The following is a 27919-nucleotide window of genomic DNA, read 5'->3' as shown; positions in this document are numbered from 1 at the left end:
TCGGTCCTCTTCTGACCCGGACGTTGTTCTGTCCGTCCTCGGTGAAGGCCATCTCAAAGCGGGATCATCGAGGAGCTATAGGCGAGGAAACACGAGAGCAGCCTTCCCGGAAGCCGTGCTGCTGATGGAGTTGCCAACTCCGCCCATACAGCTGACTTATTCATTTGACGCTTCAGAGTCTCATCCCTCTAAAACGCATTTGCTCGTTGCCTCTCTCCTCCCACGATTTCCTCGCGCCTCTTCGGTGGGAGGGACTAAGACATGAGGAAGGGAGGCAAGCGGAGGAGGCAATTTAAGCGACAGGAGAAGCACCTGTAGACTACATCGTAAAGGTCTCTGCCTTGGAACGAGCTGATTAAACTGATCAACACCAGCTGCAAGTCATTCAGGTGACTGAGGAAGCTCCTGTGTTCATGTTCTTACAGTTGATCTAACAGACATACTCTGATCTCTCCTACAGTTTCATGGCTCCTGTGTTAAGGTACTTCTGGGTAGATGAAGAAGTGCAGGCGGCGCATACTGCTGTTTGTGCAAAGCAGCAACCTTCTCACACGTTATCTCAAGGTAAGAATCACTTTTTACTGTGCAACTTCTTTCATTAGTTGTCCACAGAAGGTATATTTTTGTTTGTTTGGTTTTGGAGGTATGGTAACAGAAAATATCCAGTGTGTCACATAAAGTATTAATGGCCACCTTTGGTTGTTTTGGACTGTCTTCATTCTGGTCCTCAGCGGAGCCTGCACAGTGTGACCGAAGTCCTCCAGACTCCACCTGCTCCACCTCTTTCGCTGCATTCATCCCGTCCGCTTTGTAACGTCAAAACAAGTAAGAAAAACATTAAAAGTTTTATGAAGTACATCTTTAATCACAAGAAGCCAGAAAAAAAGGAGACAGTACTCTTTCATTTGTGGTTTCCAGTTACGACATTCATACTTGTCATCTCATTTGTGCCCTCAGTTTACTGCAGGTTTAAAAAGCTCAGTTTTGTTAGTTATGTAGTGAAGACACCGGGGGCCCTATCTTGCACCCGGCACAGCGCAGCGCAAAGCCCGACGCAAGTGTCTTTGCTAGTTTAAGACCGACCCAGTTGTCAATTTCCCGTCCAGCGCCCACGTCATTTAAATAGCAAATGCACCTGCGCCTATCTGGGCGCCCATGGGCGTGCTGGTCTTACAGGGAGGTGTGTTCAGGTGCATTCTGGGCGTATTACAATCTTGAGGCAGCGGAAAGTGATCGTGCCATTGACCAACAAAAACCTGGTCTAAAGTCAATAACGCAGCATTTCATTGTTATTTTAACAGCAAATTAGTCAAATGCTCCTAGGCTTATACACAGCGCACGCACACTATGCTTGTTACACACACACAGGGAAGCGCAGCAGCACACAAACATGCAAAAGATTACAAATAAAAATATGACATCATAATAGCAATGCGCCAAGGTAGAAACGCGCCTGGCTTTTAAAGGGAATGGGAGCTGATCTCTGATTGGTTTATTGCATGTTACGCCCAAAACACACCTATGAATTAATGAAGACACTAAGGACAACCCTTTAGAACCAGGCGCCCGGACCCTTTTTTCTGCCATCAAACTAGCAAAAGTGGATTAGGACACGCCATAAACGCACCTACGCCAGGAACACTTTGGCCCTCTGTTTATCAGAATTATTCAAAATCACCAAATTCGGAGATACATGCTTTAAACTAGACACTCGACAAAATATAACAGACTGAGTCACTAATATTTAAATTAACTTCTGTGGATTTTATATAAAAAACTTTTACTTTTACTTTACTTTAAAAGATCATACCAGTTTTTTTGTATGTTTTATTAAACATCACATCTACATTACTGCATTGTATGGATAATGGATAGGGGGGCGCTGATCCCAAAAAGGTTGAGAACCAACTTGACTAAACGATTAATTGATATAAAAATATATGAAAATAGTCGTTACTTGCCGCCCCGCACAGCTGTAACATCATGCCATCGTCCTTTTCACAATGTTAACTCTTTATGATGTCTATCTCATATGATATAGTCTCTATGATGTCAACTTCTACAGAAATATGAATTTCTGACAACAACAAACAGCGTACTTACTCATGCTTGTATGTTCTCCTCTTCAGGTCCAGGATGCAGCCTGACTGTCAGGTTGTGTCGACCTGCATTCGTTCATGTAAATGAGCATTTACACAGCCAGGTGAGTGTGCGTTTCTCTTTTATGTCCGTTGTCGTGAGAGTACACTGTGAGTTAATATATATGAACAAAGCGCTGCCAAAGACAAGACAGGCGACCGCTGACAGATAGACAAACACACACCCTCTGTAAACACATCACCCCTCCAGGCCGCTTCACAAACTCCCACTGACTGAAAAAAAAGAAACTCAACCCTCTCTTACCTCTCTGGTTACCTTCAAGTGACTATATGTAACTTTTTAATAATTCTGAAACTGGGTCATTTTTCATATAATGATCATATATGACCTGTAACAGCAAACGAGACTAACAGTGAAAAGAACACTATTTTTATGTCGTTTTTATACGATACATAAAGGCTAAATTACCATATGCAACACTTGAAATGCAACGATGCATCTGTAACGTATTCTTTTTTTGTAAATGAATTATTTTTTTGTCTGAACAAACAACACATTCTCAGTCCCATCGCGTAAAATACGGACGCTTGGTCAGGTGCCTTTGGCGTCGTTGTTGACGCTAAAAGTCTCCTTTAGCGTCATATCTAAACACGCTTGGTCGGGACTATTGGCGTCACTTTTGACGCAGTTAGGTTAAGGAAAAGGTCGTGGGTGGGCTTATAAAAAGGTACGTTTCCATGACACGCCGGACAAGAACGGGAGAGTTGGGTTTAGGAAAAGAACGGGAGAGTTTGGTTTAGGAAAAGAACGGGAGAGTTGGGTTTAGGAAAAGAAGAATGGGAGAGTTGGGTTTAGGAAAAGAAGAATGGGAGAGTTGGGTTTAGGAAAAGAACGGGAGAGTTGGGTTTAGGAAAAGAAGAACGGGACAGTTGGGTTTAGTAAAACAAGAACGGGACAGTTGGATTTAGTTAAAGAAGAACGGGACAGTTGGGTTTAGTTAAAGAAGAACGGGACAGTTGGGTTTAGGAAAAGAAGAACGGGACAGTTGGGTTTAGTAAAACAAGAACGGGACAGTTGGATTTAGTTAAAGAAGAACGGGACAGTTGGGTTTAGGAAAAGAAGAATGGGACAGATGGGTTTAGGAAAAGAAGAACGGGAGAGTTGGGTTTAGGTAAAGAAGAACGGGACAGTTGGGTTTAGGTAAAGAAGAACGGGACAGTTGGATTTAGGTAAAGAAGAACGGGAGAGTTGAGTTTAGGTAAAGAAGAACGGGACAGTTGGGTTTAGGAAAAGAAGAATGGGACAGATGGGTTTAGGAAAAGAAGAACAGGACAGTTGGGTTTAGGTAAAGAAGAACGGGACAGTTGGGTTTAGGTAAAGAAGAACGGGACAGTTGGGTTTAGGAAACGTGACACGATCCCCGGTCTCCTGGGTGAAAGTCCTGTGTTGTTTGACTATCCACGACCCCCTCAACCAACCTCCCTACGCGGATTTTCAGTCTTTCATACTACTCCTCGCTACCGTGGTCGCTCTTAATACTACGTCATCTTCAAGTGCCGTGTAGCTGCTGCTCTGTCCGGTGCATTCTACACACACGCTGAAGGGTGCTTTTCTCGTCGTATCTGACTCTGACAGCCAATGCCAAGGCGTCCATATTTTACGAGTTCGGCGTGAGAACCTCCCGCTAGCGCTAAGCTAACTCGGTAATACAGCACCGTAAAGAAAAGACCTTTAGGACAGCGGGTGTGGTAAAAACACTACCGCTTTTGTCCAAAGCGGCCGCTAGAATCATCACAAACTGAATATAGCCACTTTAAATTCCTGATTTTACTTATATTTACTTAGTTATGCTTATTCAGGTTAGGCACACAAAATGTGTGTGAACACAACACGTTTAAATAAACAATGAATAACTCAGTTTAAAATAATTATTTTTATTTATACAATGATAAGTCTGATACGACATGTTACTTCGTGCAGAGACACTTAAGGCATGAAAATCGCTCCGCTGGTTTGTCCAAAAACTGACCAGGCTGTCATTAAGAAAAAAAATAAAGAAAATATGATTCAGTTGTACAGTAATGCAGCAGTTTAATTCAGTTGTTTCCTCTAAACAAAAAGCAGCGGAGCCAGGAGCCAGTTAGCTTAGCACAAAGACTGGAAACAGGTAGGAACTGCTAGCCGTGCTCTGGCCGAAGGTAACACAATCCAACTACCAGCACGTCTAAAACTCACTGATTAACATGTTTTAAATGTTAGTTTAATTCGTACAAAAACCACACCGATTACAGATGAATTACCGGACAAATACGAGAGCAGTATCAATCTCCTAACAATTGACAGCAAAAAAGCATATTTCCCCAAATGTCGAACTATTCCTTTTTAAAGAGACTATTTGTCTAAGATGAAATCATGATGGAGGGCGTTAAAACTTCCAAAACACTGGCAAGAAAACATTCACAAACTTGAGCTTCATATACGATCTTTAAAATATTCGGAAAAATCTTAAAATGAATTTATTTGGGGATACATTTTTACAGCAAGTGTTCATTCTAAATGGCTGAATAATTGTATTTTGATCTATTCTCCATGTCGTAGTCTTTAAATATGTATTGTTCTTGTTTCATCTTTGTTTACCAATTCAATTGTAACAGTGTCTTACAAGCTCCTGTAAGTGCTTGAACTACAAAATTCATCTTACGGGGTGCCCGGATAGCTCAGTTGGTAGAGCAGGCGCCCATATATAGAGGTTTACTCCTCGACTCCGACCTGCGGCCCTTTGCTGCATGTCATTCCCCCCTCTCTCCCCCTTTTCATTTCTTCAACTGTCCTGTCATTAAAAGGCCTAAAAATGCCCACAAAATCTTAAAAAAAAAAAAAAAATCATCTTAAGTTTAATAATAAACATATAAAGAATACAATCTGATAGGCATGAGGAATATACATGATCATTTAATGATCAACTATGGAACTACAATGCTGTTATAAATAATTAATAAAATCACAAGTTATTTGACATCAGAAGCTGATCATGGAGCCAACACGCGTGGGGAATTTACTGGAGACGGCCTCTGGACAGACATCTCTTCTTCACAGTATTTAAAGAAAAAGGGAAGAAAGCACAGTTCAAACGTGTTCATAACAAATACTGAACACACATTTTGGTGAAAGTAAGAAGTCTTGTCGGATTGAAATACTAGTATTGCTACATATAAGGCTGCTGCAACTCCAAAACATTCTTTAAAAATAAGAGAGAAATAAACATTGATATCAGTTTCACAATCATCATCACTGTTATCCAACACAGTACCTTTTGTCACTTTTTTTCAGAGCACTAACATTAAAAAAAGGACATTGTTTTAAAGTGTAAAGTGCAAAACAATCTCACATACACACTGAAAAGGTACTGCATGTGTTTGGTGCAAGTCAATTGATTTGTATACTCTCTAATAATGGCTTGCCTGATTGGTGGAGAGAGATTTAAGATTTAAAAAATTCAGCCAGCTTTTAGGAAGTTTAGGATTCGACAACTGTGCAGAATTCCCCAGGCCAACATTAAAGTGTCTTAAAAGGTAATAACTAGTGCTGTCAAACAATTAAAATATTTAATCGCGATTAATCGCATGAATGTCATAGTTAACTCACAATTAATCGCACATTTTTATCTATTCTAAAATGTCCCTTGATTTCTTTTTGTCCCATTATTTTTTTTCTCATTTTAATGCTCTTATCAACATGGAAAAGTGGATCGGCTTGCTTTGTGCGGTTGTCGGCTGGCTTTGACGGGGGGGGGGGGCGGAGAATTGGCATCAGCTGTGTGCTCGGCCATCAAGTGGTATTTCAGACTGGACGTGCTGCGATGATAGCTCAGTTCACAACGACAAAACACACACATCACTTTGGTCTTGTCAGTGGAACCATTTGGCAACTTTTTAAAAGTAAACTTTCCATTCAGAATCTTCTTGGCATCCATTTCGGCATCTCGCGCTCGCCATCCACTCAAAACCTAACGTTAGCCTGCTACTCTTTGGCCGGCTTGCAAGCCCAAACAAGTGTGTGCGGCGTGCCTGTTGTTGTGTTTCCGGTCTAGCTAGATCCGGTGTGATGTTGTAGTTTTTCTAACGTTACTAGTTGTTGCAACAGCATGTGAAAAAAACTACAAAGTTTGCTAGGCCAAAAAGAACGTTAATCTGGCGATAAAACAATTGACGCCGATAAAATGGGTTTGCGTTAACTGACAGCACTAGTAAAAACAAAATGTAATATAGCATCAAATGTGATTTTGGCCAAAACTGAAGGAGTGAACTGTCCCCCTGTGTTTATTGGTGAAGGTTTTCCATATAAAATCCTACCACAGTACATCTCTCTCCATAAGAAACACAAACAAGATCAGTGTGGCTTCTCGTTTGAGTCACTGTTGAAGATTGTTTATGTAACGATGTGTTTAATCGGAGTGCGTTCACATGACGTCTTCTGCATGTTTAAACAGCAAAGCAGGTTTACAAGACATGGGGAACTGGATTCACAAATTGTAGCTTAGTTTGCGGATGCCTGTCAGTATTTTCACGGTACTGAAATGTTTGTTTTTGGTTCTGATTAATCCACTTCAAAAAGGTCCTGCGATCCACTAATGTTTGCTTTGGCAGGGGAAAGTGCAGCAACGTAGACAACATTTTTTAACTAACCATGTGTGCAAAAGGCATCATCTGAACACACTGTTGAACTCATCCAAAGTGTATTCACTTATGCACTTCATTAAAGCACTTGTTTACGGCAGCTCTGAGAGCACAACACACGGCGACTTAGGAAAGCAAATAGACAAAAACGCCATCAAATGAAGGAAACATGCTCAACAAATTGACAACACACAAGCAGCAGAACAAAATATATTGAATGGGTTTCTTAATTTGTTTGTTTTGTCTATTTGCTTTCTTGCAGTGCGTTGATCTTTCAGGGCCACCGTACTTTCTGTCTTTTCAGGCTCACGTTTGGCTGGAATTCATCACCAAAAAAAAGGCAAGAAAATGCTCAAATACAAACAATAAAAAGGCAGTAACTTGCACACATTCACACCTATCTGTAATTTAGAAACGTTGTTCCTCTGATCTGACTTTTCTTTGGACTGCAGGAGGCATAAACAAACTTCCTATCCTAAGCAAAGAGCTGCAGATCAAACTGGAGTCTGGAGCCGAGTGTGACCAGATGAACTATGGAGAACAAGCATGATGGCGCATTTAAAGGTCCCATGACATGGTGCTTTTTGGATGCTTTTATATAGGCCTCAGTGGTCCCCTAATACTGTATCTGAAGTCTCTTTTATATAGACCTTAGTGGTCCCCTTATACTGTATAGGAAGTCTCTTTCCCGAAATTCTGCCTTGGTGCAGAATTACAGCCACTAGAGCCAGTCCCACAATGAGCTTTGCTTAGGATGTGCCATTTCTTTCTGTAGCTATTGAGGAGGAGAGGGGGGGGGGCAAGGTGGAGAGGGGTGTGGCCTTGACGAACTGCCACTTTGCTCATTTGAAAGCCATGATGTCTCTCTCTCGTGGGTGGGCCAAATTCTCTGGGTGGGCAAAGCAGAGAAAGGGGAGGTAACCTTGCTCCTTATGACCTCATAAGGAGAAGATTCCAGATCGGCCCATCTGAGCTTTCATTTTCTCAAAGGCAGAGCAGGATACCCAGGGCTCGGTTTACACCTATCACCATTTCTAGCCACTGGGGGACCATAGGCAGGCTGGGGGAAACGCATATTAATGTTAAAAAAACTCATAAAGTGACATTTTCATGCCATGGGACCTTTAATGTATTAGATTTGTGCAAAAAAATTGGCATCTGAAGAGCCTCAGCTCTCTGGGAGTATACTGTGGCAGAGATAAGTAGCTTCAGGAACCTTCAGAGACGCCGTTTTATCAGTCTGGTTTCATCCTCCGCCTACGTCACTACTGACAACATCAAAGATGAGAAGCTGACGGGAAGAGAGCTAGAGGCAACTGGCCTGGAAGAAGAATGTAGAAGATGCTTGGCAAGTTTCCAAGGAAAGAAAAAGTTAGGCAAGTTCTTGAGTATGTGGGGGGGAAAAAGCAGAAAATATTATACGAGAAGATGCTTTTGATTTCAACATCCCATCAAAACGCCACGAAAACAAACCTCAGAAGACATGACCTCCAAAATTCAACACTTCCTGCATATTATCGGGTCCATTTAAAGCAGTGAACAATTAATCCAGTTTTTCTTAATGATACCGTGCCAGGGGAGCTGCCTACTACAACATCACAGTCCTAATCTGGTTGCCACTCAGAACAGTAACAACTATTTTCATTCACTTCGTTCACAGATCTGTATCAGGAAATCCAAACTCCAAGGCTACCATCATCCCCAAGAGTGTGTACATAGTGTGAAATGTGGCTACCTTTTTCCTCCCTTTGTCTCAGGTTCAAGTCCAGCTCTTTCCTGCTGTCTTTTCTGTCTCCCCAGTGTGTGCTGTGCAACTGAAACGCATAACACGAGACAGCCTTCAGGAAAAGATGAATTATGATTCCAAAGTGCGTGTGTTTGGCAACCAGCTGACGTCAGAGAAAAAGTACGAGGAGGACAATCCTAGAGGAGATCAAATGTCTGTCAATTGGTCCTCTAAGAGTCCAGCAGGGTTGCGATGGACGTCAGGTCTTCAGATGGACAGGTCTGTGTCCGTGTCAGTAAGCGTGGTCTTTGGGCTCACGCCGCCTCCTCTCTCTTCAGGAATGGAAGACGAGTCACCGTTGACACCGGGCAGCATACCTGGAACACACACACAGGGAGTGAATACACACATCAGCTTTCGCAGGCGAGTTGTCTTTATTCAGGATCTGCTTTTATTTAGCAGAAGAAGTATTGAGATTGGACTGATAGGACAGACTACATTTTTTTATGACACATAAAATGTCATAAAAGTCATAGTATTCTTGACTTTTTTAGGACATTTTTGAAAACATACATACTATGACTTTGTTGTTTATTGCAGTTCAACTTGTCAACGACAATGATGGTGCACGTCTACACCGCCGACACTGAGTCCATCCTTACCTGCTCCATCACCATCTGGTACGCTGCTGCCAACGCCAAGGGCAGACTGCAGCGTATCATTCGCTCTGCGAAGAAGGTGATTGGCTGCAATCTGCAACGCCTCCAGGACCCTGAGGCGGGCAGGAAAGATTGTGGCCGACATCTCCCACCCTGGACACAAACTGTTTGAGCCACTCCCCTCTGGCAGGAGGCTGAGGTCCAACAGGACCAAAACCTCACACCATCTGCAGCTGGCCCTCATCCCGCCCCATAGACACTACACGTTACATTAACGTAAAGTCCCAACATCTGGCACAATGCGTCACATTAACGCACACATCTTTTGGACTATCGTATCTGTGCATGTTCTCTATATATCATACTGTGATTTTCTTTTACATTACATTTCATTTAGCTGACGCTTTTATCCAAAGCGACTTACAATTGCTATGTATATCAGAGGATTCAAACCCGGGTCTCCCGCACCAAAGGCATGTGTTATATCCACTGCGCCATCACCACTTTGTACACTCCTTCAAAAAAAAAAAAAAAGTGCAGCTCTTCATTGTTAAAAGAGATATATTGTACTTACTTTTTATATTTTTGTTAATTTTTTTTTTTATTTTATCTATGGCTCTTGACTGTTCTTAACTACTTGCTTAGATGTTTGTATTTTGTTTACTGTGTTTATTGTTATGCACCAAACACAGACAAATTCCTTGTATGTGAAAACATCCTTGGCAATAAACTGATTTCTGATTCTGATGCCTTTTTTTATGGCATACTATAGTACAAGTCCAAGGAGTCACCACAAAGACTAGAAGTCTAAGTTGAAGTCGTGCTATCTTATAATCCATGTATAGTAGTGTGTTGCTGACGGAACCGGTTAGAACTCAAAGTGGCGATGAGTTCTTAAAATGTTTGGAAAGGGTCTTAAAAAAGCTCTTAAAAAGAAAAAAGGTAGTGTGTCTTACGCTCAGTGTCATAAACGGAGCTGTCGGAGCACGTCCGGTTCCTGCGCTGAGTTGACCTTTGACCTCCACTCAAGTACTCCTTAGGAACACCTGACCTGAGAGAGAAAAAAAGAAAATAATGATGAAATAGGAACTTTTACCGTTTTCTGCGTCAGAGATGAAGTTTATTTCCCCAGACATCTTTTTATAGGACAATGTACACATTTGCAAAGATCATCTTAATCAAACATCTTTTGTTTTGGATAAAATAGACATCCTGCATTGTGTTTACTTAAGGAGTATCAAATAGTTATACGTTAATATCCATGTAAATACAAATAGATGTAGTCTTTTTGTCCAAATTTCACAACACTCGCGACGTCACAACACATGCGAGGCCAAGTGAAGGAGGAGATGTTTGCTCCCTCTGAGGAGATTAAAGTTCTCAGTGATGAATAAAAAGAGTTGCAATGTTTCCATACAGACTGTGCCGGCTCAAAGTCCTCTTAAACTTTTGTTAAAAAGTAAGCACGTAAGAAAAAACAGATCAAGAGCTTTGGACGGTCACTACAGTTTATTCAGCACATTTCGAGGTGGAGGAGTCACAATGTTTCTCATTCACCTGACCTCGACATGCTCGCCTTCATCTGCAGCCGATGAAGAATCAGCCAAAACTACTGCAGCTATCACAGTTGGGTTGTAAATGTCAATGAAAATGTTATTATCCAGACTTGTTCTCTGTTCATATTCCCCCTACGCTATAATGTCATGGCTCGAAATGTTACCACAGCGTTCCATAAAACACAACATGTAACCACAAAAGGTCAAGAAACATTTAATACGTGTAATTAATGTCTTCTGTCAGAGCGAAAAGGTCATCTATAAGACCATGTGATACTGAAACTGTATTATAAAGCTGTATTAATTATCTCAACTACTGAAAAACACATTTCATTCTTGTGAAATTAAAACTTACCATTATAACAAATCCTGTCCATAAGTGCTGTTAAAAGAAAACCTGCTTAATTGTTGATGTGAACAATTAAACTGACTATAGTTTTAAGATCCTATTTTTTAAGGCTGAAGTATTCAGTGTAATCTGCTGTATTCAAGGTGTTGCAATGCTGCCTCCTGGAGGCCATGGTTAATAGTAATAATCCATACATTAAGACATCCTAGCAGCCATGCATTATGCCAAAAGTCATTCATCGTGTTGCCTTTTCTTTACATATTTGGCGAGCAGATCGGTTTGGAAGTTGGTTTAAATTAAATGAAGAAAAAACTGAGGTGGTTGTTTTTGGAGCAAAAGAAGAGAAACTGAAAGTCAGTGCACAGCTTCAAACGGCACTGTTAAAAACAACAGACAAAGCAAAAAATCTTGGTGTTGTTATGGATTCTGAGCTGACACATTAGTCACATTAAGACAATAACAAAATCAGCCTATTACCATCTTAAGAATATATCAAGAATTAGAGGACTTATGTCTCAGCAGAATTTGGAAAAACTGGTCCATGCTTTTATCTTTAGTAGACTTGACTACTGTAATGGCGTCCTTACAGGACTGCCTAAAAAACTAATTAGACAGCTGCAGCTGATTCAGAATTCTGCAGCAAGAGTTCTCACTAGGACAAAAAAAGTGGATCATATCACTCCAGTTTTAAAGACTTGACATTGGCTTCCTGTGCCTCAAAGAATTGATTTTAAAATACTTATGCTGGTTTATAAATCCCTAAATGGCTTTACCCACCCAGACCTCTCAGGTCGTCTGGGACAGGACTGCTCGTGGTCCCCAGAGTCAGAACTAAACAGGGAGAAGCAGCGTTCAGTTTTTATGCTCCACATATCTGGAACAAAATACCAGAAAACTGCAGGTCCGCCCCAACTCTCCGCTCTTTTAAATCAAGGCTGAAGACCTTTCTTTTTGATTATGTTTTTTGTTAATTTTTTATACTGAACAGTGAACTTGTATTTCATCTCGTATTAAATTTTAATACGGAACTGTAAATTTTATTTTTGGATTTTTATTCTCGTATTAATTGTTATACTGAACTATGATTTTTATTTATGTATCTTATATAGTATTAAATTTGAATTTGTTAATATTTTTATTCTTATTTTTGATCCCTATTTTGCTCTTTGTTTTTTAACGATTGATGTTTTGTGTAAAGCACTTTGAGTTGCCTTGTGCTGAAATGTGCTATATAAATAAAACTGCCTTGCCTTGCCTTACAGTTTGAATAAACCGGATCCACCCGGAAGTCTCCTAGAAATGAAATGCATTTCATTTTTCTTTTAATTTGGGGTAATCCTACCTTGTCTCTTACATTGTTATGTTTTCTATTAATATAATTGTTGCAGTTGGTTTTATTGTTATTGTTTTTAATGGTTTATAGTATTGTTATTGTTTGTTTAACATTTAATCCTGTTTTGAAAGACACTTTAAGCTGCATCTTTGCAATGACAAGTGCTGTACAAATAAAGTTATTAGGGGGGTTTGTTTTGATATTAAAAGGAGGTTAAAAGAACCACTGGAAAGGAAGGACAGCGGGAATTTAAAACTTTGAATAAAAGGTCAACTCCACAACAACTCCGTTGTCTCTCCCAGAAGATTATAAAAATTTAAATTAAAAATATTTTAAATAAATATATATATATATAAAAAAAAAAAACAGTCGTGTGATAAATAAAATTATAAAAAGCCTGGTGTCCCCATATAAAATATAAACTATTATAATCTTAAAACCATGTTATTTAAATTGAAAAATTAAATACTGTCAGCGTTACTTGCTCTTGAGGTTAAAAATATCCATACACATACCATTCAGGGTTAATAATAAGTGCTATGTTAAAGAAGTTTAACTTTAAGAAGTTAAAAAAAATAAGTAAATAAGAAAGTGCCACACAATAAATAACAATTTAAAATACATCATATAAATAAAACCAAACTGTTAGTAAAAAATGCATAAAACCAATGGCATGTGTATAGTTATGCTAAAATCTTGAGGCAAGTAATTCAATTCGTAAAAAAATAATAAATAATAATAATAATAATAATAATAATAATAATAAATATAGATTATATATTAGAGACAGACAAAAAATCCAATAAAATTCTTAAAATGTAAGTAAGACAGAATAAAAGTTATAAAAGGAAAACCAAGGCATCTTCAAAATATTTATTAAAATAAATAAAACCAAGGTATTGGGTAGGACCTCCTCTGTAGGAATAGATTCAAACCCCCGAAAGGGAAGAATAGTAAAAAATGGAAAAAAAACCTGCCATAAAGGAATTAAATATATAAAAGAAATATTAAAAATAAAGCAAATTAAATAATAAAAATTGTTTTACAATAAATAGTTATTAACCATAAACAATAAAAAGTCATTTAAAATAGAAAAAGATGGAAAAAGCAGGAAAGGAAAAGAAAGGTCGGGTATAATGCGCTACAGAGGAGGTCCAGATAAAACCTGGGGAGAGAGAGGAGAGAGACCAGAGCAGTGGGAGGAAATATTTCTAAAAATACCCTGTAAAACTTGGGTTAAAAAGAGAAGTGGATCCATTTTAATATTTTTCATTTAAACCCGTAGGGTCTATGGTTTTTAAAAGATGGATCCACTTCCTCTCCGCTGCCCGACGCTGAGCCGTGGTCCAGGTCTTGTTACTCTCCAGGCCCATGCTTTGAACATTTTCAGAACCATGGAGTTTAAAATGTGCATATAGGGTTAGAGTTAGGGTTCATGTGTCATGACTGTGTCATGTAACTCTTATGTAGATACCTTCAAGTAAAGTGTTACCCAAAATATGCATGTATTCAACTCACCTGTCAAAGCTGTATGTTCCAGGGTGACTGATTGACCTCTTCGTCTGAGCAGACATACACAAAGACAGAATAGAGCACGTTTGTTAGTACAGCAGTATTTGTTAGTGTAGGATGTCCACAGTCCTGCCGCTTCCTGAATGTGTCCGTTTTATGAAATCAGCATGTAATAATAAAATAAATAAAAAACTGGGCAGCAGCAACAAGCAGAAAATGTTTCCTCTGTTTCTTCTAAATAACTAGTGTGACTTTTAATATTTTTATCACGCACTATATTTTTATGACATACTAAACTATGACTTTTTAAGACATCTATACTATGATTTTTTTCGACATCTATACTATGATTTTTTTCGACATCTATACTATGATTTTTTTCGAGATCTATACTATGATTTTTTTCGACATACTATACTACGACTTTTTTCGACATACTATACTATGAATTCATTACTTTTTTACGACACTATACTATGACTTTTTTATTACTTTATTCGACATACTATACTATGCCTTTTTTCGACACACTATACTATGACTTTTTTATGATTTTTTTCGACATACTATACTATGAATTCTTTATTACTTTTTTACGACTTTTAACGACACACTATAACTATGCCTTTTTTCGACACACTATACTATGACTTTTTTATGATTTTTTTCGACATACTATACTACGACTTTTTTCGACATACTATACTATGAATTCTTTATTACTTTTTTACAACACACTATACTATGCCTTTTTTATGACTTTTTACGACATCCTACACTATGCCTTTTTTATGACTTTTTACGACACACTATACTATGCCTTTTTTCGACACACTATATTATGACTTTTTTATGATTTTTTTCGACATACTATACCAGGGGTCGGCAACCTTAGGCACGCGTGCCACCATGGGCACGCGGGACCTTAACCAATGGCACGCTGGCAATATGTGTGCAAGAGAGTTATTGATGTGTTGAAATCATGGTTGAAATGCTGAAGCACTCTCTCATCCGCATGCCAAATTACAACATTCACAGTTGCGCGACCTGTTATTTACGGTAGTTTGATTGACTCCTATCTCTGACTGGGAACAATACAGAGAGGATTACCCACGCCCGCTGGGGCAGATGAACTCACGCTAGTCTCTTCTCTGTAAGTAGGCTACATTAAAACCTTTCGGGAGTTAAAATACAATACTTATCAATGCAATCACCTGTGTAGACCGGCATAAACATGTAGAAAGTGATATTTCAATCTGCTCTGTCTGTCTCAGTCCACCGCTCGGTTTTATGCAAACACAGCTCTACTCTGAAAAAAGCGAATTTTTACAAAACAAGCTAAAACAAAAGGTGTCGGTTTGTAGTCTGTTTATCTTAGTTTGCAGGGAATCTTGAAATTTGGACAAATTCTCCGCTGGATCGGTAAATATGGACGCATTATAAGACCAAAACAAATACATGTGGCTACTTAATATGCACATGAATGACTCAGTTGTTATGTTTGTGTTCTTCATTCTTGATAATGATGCCGGTTGTGTTATTATTATTTTGCCACAGCATCGTTTCATTGAAAATGAGGCATACAGGACCTGCTTATCAGTCCATTCATCATTAAAGCTGGGCTTCAGGCTCTTTGACAGTGATATTTTTGTCAGCCCATTTTCCACCAAAACCTACTACCTAAAACCATGTTTCCATAATCAGAATAATAATATACAATAATAATAATTACAAGGTCCTGATTATGAGAAATAAATGTTATCAAATGTTCCTATGGAATAAAATTACAGATTCCCTGGATATTACATTTTGATGTGATGTCATAATTAAACTTAATGTTGACATGGCACACTAATAAACAAGAAATTTTGAAAAGGGCACTTCATATCAAAAAGGTTGCCGACCCCTGTACTATACTATGACTTTTTACGACATACTATACTATGACTTTCTTGACATACTATACTATGACTTTTTCCGACATACTATACTATGACTTTTTTGGACATACTATACTATGACTTTTTCCCAACATACTATACTATGACTTTTTCCCGACATACTATACTATGACTTTTTCCCGACATACTATACTATGACTTTTTTCCGACATACTATACTATGACTTTTTTCCGACATACTATACTATGACTTTTTTCCGACATACTATACTATGACTTTTTTGGACATAGTATACTATGACTTTTTCCGACATACTATACTATGACTTTTTTTCAACATACTATACTATGACTTTTTCCGACATACTATACTATGACTTTTTTTCAACATACTATACTATGACTTTTTCCGACATACTATACTATGACTTTTTTGACATACTATACTATGACTTTTTCCGACATACTATACTATGACTTTTTTGGACATACTATACTATGACTTTTTCCCAAACATACTATACTATGACTTTTTCCCGACATACTATACTATGACTTTTTCCGACATACTATACTATGACTTTTTTCCGACATACTATACTATGACTTTTTCCCGACATACTATACTATGACTTTTTCGACATACTATACTATGACTTTTCCGACATACTATACTATGACTTCTTTCGACATACTATACTATGACTTTTTTCGACATACTATACTATGACTTTTTTGGCAACATACTATACTATGACTTTTCCCGACATACTATACTATGACTTTTTTTCAACATACTATACTATGACTTTTTCCGACATACTATACTATGACTTTTTTTCAACATACTATACTATGACTTTTTCCGACATACTATACTATGACTTTTTTTCAACATACTATACTATGACTTTTTCCGACATACTATACTATGACTTTTTTTCAACATACTATATGACTTTTTCCGACATACTATACTGACTTTTTTTCGACACACTATACTATGACTTTTTTCCGACATACTATACTATGACTTTTTCCGACATACTATACTATGACTTTTTTGGACATACTATACTATGACTTTTTGGACATACTATACTATGACTTTTTTGGACATACTATACTATGACTTTTTCGACATACTATACTATGACTTTTTCGACATACTATACTATGACTTTTTTGGACATACTATACTATGACTTTTCCGACATACTATACTATGACTTTTTCGACATACTATACTATGACTTTTTCGACATACTATACTATGACTTTTTCCGACATACTATACTATGACTTTTCCAACATACTATACTATGACTTTTCCAACATACTATACTATGACTTTTTCCGACATACTATACTATGACTTTTCCCGACATACTATACTATCACTTTTCCGACATACTATACTATCACTTTTTAGGACATACTATGACTTTTTGGACATACTATACTATGACTTTTTTCCGACATACTATACTATGATTTTTTTCCGACATACTATACTATGACTTTTTCCGACATACTATACTATGATTTTTTTCCGACATACTATACTATGATTTTTTTCCGACATACTATACTATGACTTTTTCCGACATACTATACTATGACTTTTTCCGACATACTATACTATGATTTTTTTGGACATACTATACTATGACTTTTTCGAACATACTATACTATGACTTTTTTCCGACATACTATACTATGACTTTTTTGGACATACTATACTATGACTTTTTTGGACATACTATACTATGACTTTTTCGACATACTATACTATGACTTTTTCCGACATACTATACTATGACTTTTTCCGACATACTATGACTTTCTTGACATACTATACTATGACTTTTTCCGACATATTATACTATGACTTTTTTCCGACATACTATACTGACTTTTTCCGACATACTATACTATGACTTTTTTGACATACTATACTATGACTTTTTTCAACATACTATACTATGACTTTTTTATGACTTTTTCAACATACTATGCTATGAATTTTTTTGACTAGGACTTTTTTATTACTTTTTTCAACAAACAATACTATGACTTTTTTCGACACACTATACTATGACTTCTTTGGACATATTATACTATGACCTTTTTCCGACATACTATATACTATACTAGTTTTTTTTGACATACTATACTATGACTTTTTTATCACTTTTTCAACATACTATGCTATGAATTTTTTTGACTATACTATGACTTTTTTATTACTTTTTTCAACAAACTATACTATGACTTTTTCCCGACATACTATACTATGATTTTTTTCCGACATACTATACTATGATTTTTTCCGACATACTATACTATGACTTTTTTCCGACATACTATGATTTTTTTCCGACATACTATGATTTTTTTGGACATACTATACTATGACTTTTTCGACATACTATACTATGACTTTTTCCGACATACTATACTATGACTTTTTTGGACATACTATACTATGACTTTTTCGACATACTATACTATGACTTTTTCTGACATACTATACTATGACTTTTTCCGACATACTATGACTTTCTTGACATACTATACTATGACTTTTTCCGACATATTATACTATGACTTTTTTCCGACATACTATACTGACTTTTTCCGACATACTATACTATGACTTTTTTGACATACTATACTATGACTTTTTTCAACATACTATACTATGACTTTTTTATGACTTTTTCAACATACTATGCTATGAATTTTTTTGACTAGGACTTTTTTATTACTTTTTTCAACAAACAATACTATGACTTTTTTCGACACACTATACTATGACTTCTTTGGACATATTATACTATGACCTTTTTCCGACATACTATACTATGACTTTTTTGACATACTATACTATGACTTTTTTATCACTTTTTCAACATACTATGCTATGAATGTTTTTGACTATACTATGACTTTTTTATTACTTTTTTCAACAAACTATACTATGACTTTTTTCGACATACTATACTATGACTAACACCTAATTGAGTCCATCATTTTACAATGCACACCTATTTAATTTGATTTCTTACTGGCATTATTGAGTTTTCTTGCAGAGAACTTCATTTCAGCCTTCAGGCGTCTGATAATGGTGGAGGATTGATTTTAAGCAGAGCTTTACATAATGTCTGTGCACTGCATGGAAAAGAAAAACTAACAAATACAAAGAATATCGACATATGACTTTTTTCCGACATACTGTACTATGAATTTTTTTCGACATACTATACTATGACTTTTTTCCAACATACTATGCTTTGACTTTTTTCCAGCATACTATACTATGACTTTTTTCCGACATACTATGACTATTTTGGACATACTATACTATGACTATTTTGGACATACTATACTATGACTTTTTCCGACATACTATACTATGACTTTTTTCCGACATACTATACTATGACTTTTCCGACATACTGTACTATGACTTTTTTGGACATATTATACTATGACTTTTTTCCCGACATACTATACTATGAATTTTTTGACATACTATACTATGACTTTTTTGGACATATTATACTATTGACTTTTTCCGACATACTATACTATGAATTTTTTGACATACTATACTATGACTTTTTTGACATACTATACTATGACTTTTTTCGGACATACAATACTATGACTTTTTTGACATACTATACTACTTGACACATACTAGCTTTACATGTGTGTGCACTGCATGGAAAAGAAAAACTAACAAATACAAAGAATATCGACATACTATACTATGACTTTTTTGACATACTATACTATGACTTTTTCCGACATACTATACTATGACTTTTTTGACATACTATACTATGACTTTTTCCGACATACTATACTATGACTTTTTTCCGACATACTATACTATGACTTTTTCCGACATACTATACTATGACTTTTTTGGACATACTATACTATGACTTTTTTGGACATATTATACTATTGACTTTTTCCGACATACTATACTATGAATTTTTTGACATACTATACTATGACTTTTTTGACATACTATACTATGACTTTTTTCCGACATACAATACTATGACTTTTTTGACATACTATACTATGACTTTTTTATGACTTTTTCAACATACTATGCTATGAATTTTTTTGACTATACTATGACTTTTTTATTACTTTTTTCAACAAACTATAATATGACTTTTTTCGACATACTATACTATGACTAACACCTAATTGAGTCCATCATTTTACAATGCACACCTATTTAATTTGATTTCTTACTGGCATTATTGAGTTTTCTTGCGCAGAACTTCATTTCAGCTATGCCTGGGATAATGGTGGAGGATTGATTTTAAGCAGAGCTTTACATAATGTCTGTGCACTGCATGGAAAAGAAAAACTAACAAATACAAAGAATATGGACATACTATACTATGACTTTTTTATGACTTTTTTCCGACATACTGTACTATGAATTTTTTTCGACATACTATACTATGACTTTTTTCCAACATACTATACTTTGACTTTTTTTCAACATACTATACTATGACTTTTTTCAACATACTATACTATTACTTTTTTTCGACATATTATACTATGACTTTTTTCCGACATACTATATTATGACTTTTTTTGACATACTATACTATGACGTTTTTCGACATACTATACTATGACTAACACCTAATTGAGTCGATCATTTTACAATGCACACCTATTTAATTTGATTTCTTACTGGCATTATTGAGTTTTCTTGCAGAGAACTTCATTTCAGCCTTCAGGCGTCTGATAATGGTGAAGGATTGATTTTAAGCAGAGCTTTACATAATGTGTGTGCACTGCATGGAAAAGAAAAACTAACAAAGAGATAACAGCAAACAAGAAACCTAGCCTGAAGCAAATTAAAGCTCTGTGTTCATTGTGATTGAATAGTTTGGGTAATTTTCAAGTCTGTGGAAAATGTTTTTCATAATGTGCAAACAACTTGGGCAGTTAGAGCAAATAATAAAGATACATAATTTGCCTTTAATGTCAGTAAATCATCTCTGGGGTTTATAGTATCTTGGTCACAATTCTCTAATACTCAAATTAAAGGGATTTAAATCAAAAATGTTGTTTATGTCTTTACGGTATGTAAAAAAAAACCATCTATAATATGTTTTTAAAAACTCAACAAATATTAATAACTGAATTGGCCTCAAACATCCAGTATTAGTAAGCCCCATGAAGTGGAAGAAGTACTAGATATTTTACTTAAGAAGTTAAATAATTGCAGTGTAAAAACACTCTGTTACAAGTAAAAATCCTGCCTTCAAACTCTTAAGTAAAAGTACATAAATGTTGGCATCAAAATATATTTAAAGTACCAAGAGTAACATATTTTAAGTACCAAAAGTAAAAGTATTCATTATGCAGAATGGTACATTTCAGAACGATTTATATATTATTGGATTATAAATCCTTACTAATGTTGCAGCCAGTGGGGCTACTGCTGGGTAGCTTAATCCATAATAACACATCATAATATATTAGTGTATTCATATTTTCTATTAATAATCTGAATCTGCAAAGTAACTTGTTACCAAAGTTATCAAATAAATGTAGTGGAGTAGAAGTATAAAGTAGCATTAAATGAAAATACTCAAGTGAAGTACAACTACCTCAAAATGTACTTATGTACAGTACTTGAGTAAAAGTTCAGTTGGCTTTCCTGGACAGTAACAATGGTTTAAAGAGGAATTATTCAGTGCATTTTTCAACAATAACATTTTGACTGCAGGTTCTTCTTGTACCAATCATTTTTCAATATCACCAAAACTCATCTGTGTAGACTTATTGTACTTAAATGAGTTAAAGAAAGTGTAATAACCCTTTCAGGAGGTCGAAGGTCAGGGGTCAAACTCTGGTTGGCGAGGGTCATACACTCCTCCAAAGTCTTAATGAAAGTTGAACAGGTTGCACTGAGGAGAGAGGCCTGCAGAGACAGAGACAGAGAGAGAGAGAGAGAGAGAGAGAGAGAGAGAGAATATGAATTCATTTAAAAGGTTTAACCCATCCCTCAAGGGAGCAGTGGGTAGCCAATCACAGCGCCCGCAGACCAACTCCAGATCTGAGCCAGTGCCTTGATCAAGGGCACTGACTGGAGAACCTGGTATACAGAAAGGCCCGGAACGACCTGGATTCGTACCCAGAACCTTCTTGATGTGTGACCACAGTGCTAACCATTAGGCCACCATGCTGATTAAAGTAGCTGCTACTGCATCACTTACACTAAAAGTATTTCAGCAAACGGATTTGCTCTTCAAAACGAAAACTGAACCTACAAACTTATCCCTAATAAACATTATCTAAAAAAATGATGTAGTTATAAGTCTAACTTTGTGGAAATAAGGATGTGACTGAATGAGTTTGGGGTCACCTCCGAGGTGGGCGTTTCCTCTGTGTCGGCCGTGTGCTGTGATTGGATCGTTTGGACCTGCTGGACAAGGAGGTCGCAGTACAGACGAAGTTCAGACATCTTTGTCTTCAGACAGTCTGGACCTAGCAACAGACGCACACAGACAGTTCAAATACCTTTTTAAAAACATCCTGAAGAGGTAAATCTGCACTCAGAAATAGAGACAGAAATTTTCTATTAGAATTGAGACTGTGTGGCATTTATGTCAGCAACATTTTCACCTCACTATTAATAAAACCAGCACAAGCTTTTTAAATAATATCTTTGGAAACAAGTGGGATTAATCAATTGTAGCTTAAACAATGTCTGTGTGTACATTACATTTTTTATATGGCCTCTATTAACTACAGGCCTTCCCATTTGAATACCGGCTTATATAATTAAATACTACTTAAACACACAATGTACAGTATTTTACATTTGATTTATCTTACCTGTTTTTTTCTTATTAACTGCTAGTGCTAAAATAACAGTTATATATATATATATATATATATATATATATATAATATATATATATATATATATATATATAAAAATATATATATATATATATATATATATATATATATATCAGTTTATTTCTACTTTACAGTAGAAGTGATATAATGGCATCACAAATTGTTATTTGAAATTCCCTTTTGGTTTAAAATGAAAGGAAAATATCTTCACACACCAATACAAACACCATTATGAGAACAAAATGCAAGAGAGGTCACAAGCTAAACTGTCTTACAAACAGGTGTCCCCCCCCATTCGTTTTAAAGTGATTTTCCTACAGAAAGAGGATCAAAACACAGACGTGGCAGACGGACAGACTTAAATACAAACTCTGTGTACCTTTGTGTTTGTGACTGTCCAGTGTTCCAGCCTTGGACGAGCCTAAAGCCACCAGCCACCGCTGTCTCTCTGCAGAGTTCACAGCTCGGACGTAGAAATGCTGCTCGCCGGGGATTATCAACTCCAGGCGCGTTGGATCTGTCGGATGAACTGAAACATAAAACATAAACAGCGTGTGCTGGATGCATATAGCAAAATGGTTTAGTACCATGAGTGAGGACACGGGAGGTATCAGAATCAGAATCAGAATAGGTTTTATTGCCACAATGAGCACACGTATGTGGAATCTGCCTTGGTGAAAGGTGCATACATAAACAAACAAACAAACAAACAAACATATTAAACATTAATATGAAATAAACAAATATAGAAAAACAAATATCTACATATACAAAAATAACAGTTGCATAAGGAAAAAAAGAGGATGAATGGGTTGAGTGCAAAATCTGCAAAGAATATATAGTAAATGCAATGGGCAGATGTAAAGTCCAGGATAAAGGTTAGTGCAAGTGTAGTGACTAGACACTACGGGGAGGGTGGGGGGGGTTAAAGCTCCATTGTGTAATTATTTTTGGTGATTCTTAGCAAAAAAAACCTTTGTTCTTTCACAAATATGTGCTCATCCATGTGTAATTACTTCCACCAACTAATCAAAGTATTCTCGTGAGCGTAGAATCTGACATTCAGAATCAGGCAGAATACGAGCGAGTCGTCCGCCATGTTGCGCCGCCATCTTTAAAATACATTAGTCGAAGAGGGACATACCGCCGCCTTGCGCGCTTTTACACTCAGTGGAACCGTAACGAATGCCAGCCGGGAGATTACTCGTGACTGCCGGCAGATTTGAAAGCCTGCTGAAGATGGAGGATCACGCCTATTCCCTAGGACATGTAACGCCAAGGAAGCGAAAAAGAGAATTAAAAACGACAACGCGACAGGCAAAGCAACAAGACCAAAGTTAATATTGGGGTGGCTTTTCCAAGATGGAAAGAGCTCATAAGGAGCAAGGATTTTAAAAAGGGACGCCGAAGTTGCCTGCTTTCTACTCGACAGGTAGGCTAATTCAGCCCATTTGTGTAAATTCAAAGTTTTATAGTTGCTTGGCTAACTATAGCATGGTTGTGCATAAGCTTGTGATTTCCCTGGCAGCTAAACGATGGAGATACTAAGAGCTAATTTCGGTTTCATTGACATGATTGTTCATACTGCTTAGAGAAATAGATTAAAAACACAAACCTCCGTTGCTTCTCTCCTCGTCATATTTGGAGAGTCTCTCTTTAGTTTTTCTTTGCCTAGGAGGTCTCAACGATCCACTGCCACCGGCTCGGCCTTTTGGTTTTTCTTTACCTTATTTCCCTCTTCCTTTAGCTTTCCCTCGCACCTCCGTCGCATCAACTGATCTCTGACTCTGCTCACGGAGAAAGATATGTAGCCTACGCTGTAAACATTGCCTTACACTATTAATCTCGTACAATATACAGAACGGACAAAGTCGTACTGGAAGCCATGCTAATCTTGGCATATGGCCACGGTAGGAGTTAAAACGCACTCGGAATGGGAGGGTCTAGAGAGTAATATTCAGTTGGTTGTCATATACAATTTCACTGCTAGATGGGAGAAATTCTTACACAATGTAGCGTTAAGAGTCAAATATAGGTGTACAGGGTCAACAAATGGAATCATCTGCCATGCATTTTTAAACAGCGGTCTGACCTTTAATGTCACACACGGACATCTTGATGGATCCTTTGCTTCCTTTACCAACGTCGTCCTCGCAGTCGTAGTAAGAGAGGACTCCATTCTCTAAGACGAACCAGCGTGGCTGCCAGCCTGAGCACACAAAACACATTCAAACCCTAAGTGACAAATGTGTGGAGCTTTCATTGGTCAGATGATAGGAGATTTCAGAGATATTTAGCACAGTATTGCACTTCCATAAAATTGGAAGACTGACAACAGACAGATTCAAATTGATGCACCAAAATGCTGGATCCTATGGTTTCAACTAATGATTAATTTGACTGTTGATTAATCTGCACATTAGTTTATATTGTTCTAATGTTGTATTCTATTGTTTCATACAAACTGGTTGTATTACAGTCTTGAACCCACTTCCTGTTCTTTCTCTGTGCTTGCAGCCAGCAAAGTTGTTTGGTTTGTTTGTCTGTTGGGCTCTGTTAGATTTGCTTTCCGCACACACCACTGATGATACTGAAATACACGTTTCACAGTATGTTTGAGTACAGTTTAATGAGTTTTATTTATGTATTTATTTAACATTTATTAAACCAGGTATATATAATAAAGAATCTACAAAAATACACACATCAAGACGATCTTGATATCGTCAAGAGTCGATATACAGTTTGTACAAGGTGATATCTAAGTGGTATGGTAGTAACACAATACTAATACAATAGGCCAAGTAAAAATACTGAATGTAGTACAGAGTCTATATACAGTTTGTGCAGATGGAATAGTGCAAAAGAGCATTAAACAAACATGACAGCAGTGCAGGGGAGAATGTGCCCCTATGCAATAGAGCATAAGAGACAAGTGACTATTGCGGGTTGCAGCGAGTGGGATAAGTGTTTCAAGTTTTAGGCCCCTACTTTAACGATCTAAGCGCAAGGTGTGAAGCGCCTGGCGCAGGTGCGTTTAGGGCGTGTCCAAATCCACTTTTGCTGGTTTGACGGCAGAAGAAAGGGTCCGGGCGCATGGTTCAGAAGGGTTGTACTTAGTGTCTTCATTAATTCATAGGTGTGTTTTGGGCGTAACATGCAATAAACCAATCAGAGTGTCATCTCCCATTCCCTTTAAAAGCCAGGCGCGTTTCTACCTTGGCGCATTGCTATTATGATGGCGGATTTGCACAGTCATATTTTTATTTGTAATCTTTTGCATGTTTGTGTGCTGCTGCGCTTCCCTGTGTGTGTGTGTGTGTGTGTGTGTAACAAGCATAGTGTGTGCGCGCTGTGTATAAGCCTAGGAGCATTTTACTAATTTGCTGTTAAAATAACAATGAAATGCTGCGTTACTGATTTGAGACCAGGTTTTTGTTGGTCAATGACACAATCACTTCCCGCTGCCTCAAGATAGCAATACACCCATAATGCACCTGAACACACCTCCCTGTAAGACCAGCACGGACGCACAGATGGGAGCAGGTGCATTTGCTATTTAAACGACGCGGGCGCTGTACGGGAAATTGACAACTGAGTCGGTCTTAAACTAGCAAAGAAACTTGCGTCGGGCTTTGCGCTGCGCCGGCTGCAAGATAGGGCCCTTAAGGTTTTTTGTAATTTATTCCGGTCGTTGGCAGCTGAGGTAAATACGTTGTTTTCACTTTAATCCTTTAGTCTTTTAATATTTTGTCTGGGCTTTGAGTTGATTCATGACAACATCTCATCTCATTCACAGCTGACAGAAAGCAGTTTATAGAGACCTGTCATTAAAGTCACAAGCAGTGTATATTTTGTCCTCTACCACTATTATTTATTAAGGTCAGGTAAGGTAAGGTTGCTTTATATTTCTATCACTAGCCTACACAATGTCATGTCATATAGCAGCAATAGCAGCTATATTTGGAGCAGATGACAGTGAGCTTGTCACATAGCTGAGACTTCACACAATCACCCCAATGTGACCAAAACAGTTTGTCACACTGGGTTTTTTCACAACTTCCAGCAGACTTCTAAAATTACTTTTTACAAACTTGTTTATTTAACAGTTATTTAAAAAAAAGAAAGAAGAAGGTACAATCGTGAAATACATTCTACTTAGACATTATTGTAGCTGAACTTGTGCTGAATAGAAAAAAGTCAAAATACTTTGAAAATACTGCTTACATTTGTTCAAATTACTGACAACAATATCAGAGTATGCCAAAATCATCGGTGTCTGAAAACACCCTCAGACCCAGAGGGTTAAATATATGTTGAAATAAACAGAAGGGAAATTATACTTGGAGATTTAAAATTTGGACTGCAAAATTCAGACATCTTGACACTAGAGGTTAAAAAAGGTTAAAACATTTTAACTCATAGATATCACCATTAAACTTCCCCAGTTGATTAACGTTACTTACATAACGACAATTATTTTTTTGTATTACAAGTTTTCTGGAATGTTTGTTGTTTAATTATGCAAATGAATCCGTTAGCTTTTGGTGTATTTAGGAGAAATCTACAGACACAAATTGTAGATATATTAATGTTTTCTTTCCACTAATAATCTGAAAGAAATGTTATGGAGGCTAAATAGCCCAAAACCTCAACACTGAAAGATTATGTTTTTGCCTGTATAGTGTCTCCCCTTAGAGGAGGATTTTAGACAGGCTAGCTGTAAGAAGTGTTAGCTAACACAAACACCATGATTCATAATTCCGTTACTGTGTCTGTGGCTGGTCAGAAAGACTGGTAGACAGACAGACAGACAGACAGACAGACAAACGACTCACCGGTCATGTAATTTGTCCATTTGTACAGAATCCCCTCCATGGTTGCTCTGCAGGCTAGCTAACTGAAGCAGCAAGCTAACTAGCTAGCGTCCGCTCTCTGTCGAGTGACAGCGGGTTAGAAAATAACCCCCATCGTGAGCTGCTGGTTGTCTAAAAATGTGTGAACTGTTTTGGGGTTTTGCGAGCTGACTGGCTGCAGCGTTGGCAGGATAATGTCATACTGAGGGTTTGTTTGTGCTAAGATGTTCATAAAGTAACCAGCTAACTTGTGGGCAGTAAGCTGATGAGAGGGAAAAAAATGTCAACAAAGCAGCAGCTTTTCTACGGAAGACTGGTGGGGACATTTCA

General features: G+C 37.2%; 1 protein-coding gene and 1 long non-coding RNA gene across 3 annotated transcripts; one reads left to right on the top strand and one right to left on the bottom strand.

Moving 5' to 3' along the window:
- The first annotated feature begins 218 nt into the window (after positions 1-218).
- On the top strand, positions 219-2203 carry LOC120548026. The gene is made up of 4 exons (XR_005637130.1): positions 219-332; positions 461-564; positions 732-825; positions 2130-2203. It is a non-coding gene; the product is annotated as an uncharacterized LOC120548026 (long non-coding RNA).
- Positions 2204-7826: 5623 nt separating this feature from the next.
- plekha3 (pleckstrin homology domain containing, family A (phosphoinositide binding specific) member 3) lies at positions 7827-27911 on the bottom strand. 2 transcript variants are annotated; one of them, XM_039783940.1, is made up of 9 exons: positions 27572-27911; positions 24826-24942; positions 23113-23262; positions 22234-22355; positions 21685-21789; positions 13918-13961; positions 10118-10212; positions 9165-9314; positions 7827-8879 (listed from the first exon to the last, which is right to left on the bottom strand). In XM_039783940.1, the coding sequence occupies exons 1-9, from the start codon at positions 27609-27611 to the stop codon at positions 8770-8772; spliced, it is 933 nt and encodes a 310-aa protein (XP_039639874.1). In that variant the 5' UTR covers positions 27612-27911; the 3' UTR covers positions 7827-8769. The 2 variants fall into 2 exon arrangements, with proteins under 2 accessions (XP_039639874.1, XP_039639875.1); XM_039783941.1 differs by lacking the exon at positions 9165-9314 and having other exon boundaries at positions 27572-27910.
- Between the last annotated feature and the right edge of the window lie 8 nt (positions 27912-27919).

This window comes from Perca fluviatilis, chromosome 19 (genome assembly GCF_010015445.1).
Source record: "Perca fluviatilis chromosome 19, GENO_Pfluv_1.0, whole genome shotgun sequence".
In the NCBI taxonomy this organism is placed as follows: Eukaryota; Metazoa; Chordata; class Actinopteri; order Perciformes; family Percidae; genus Perca; species Perca fluviatilis.
Note: the sequence above shows the minus strand (reverse complement) of the source record. Positions and strands in the feature narration are given on the sequence as shown.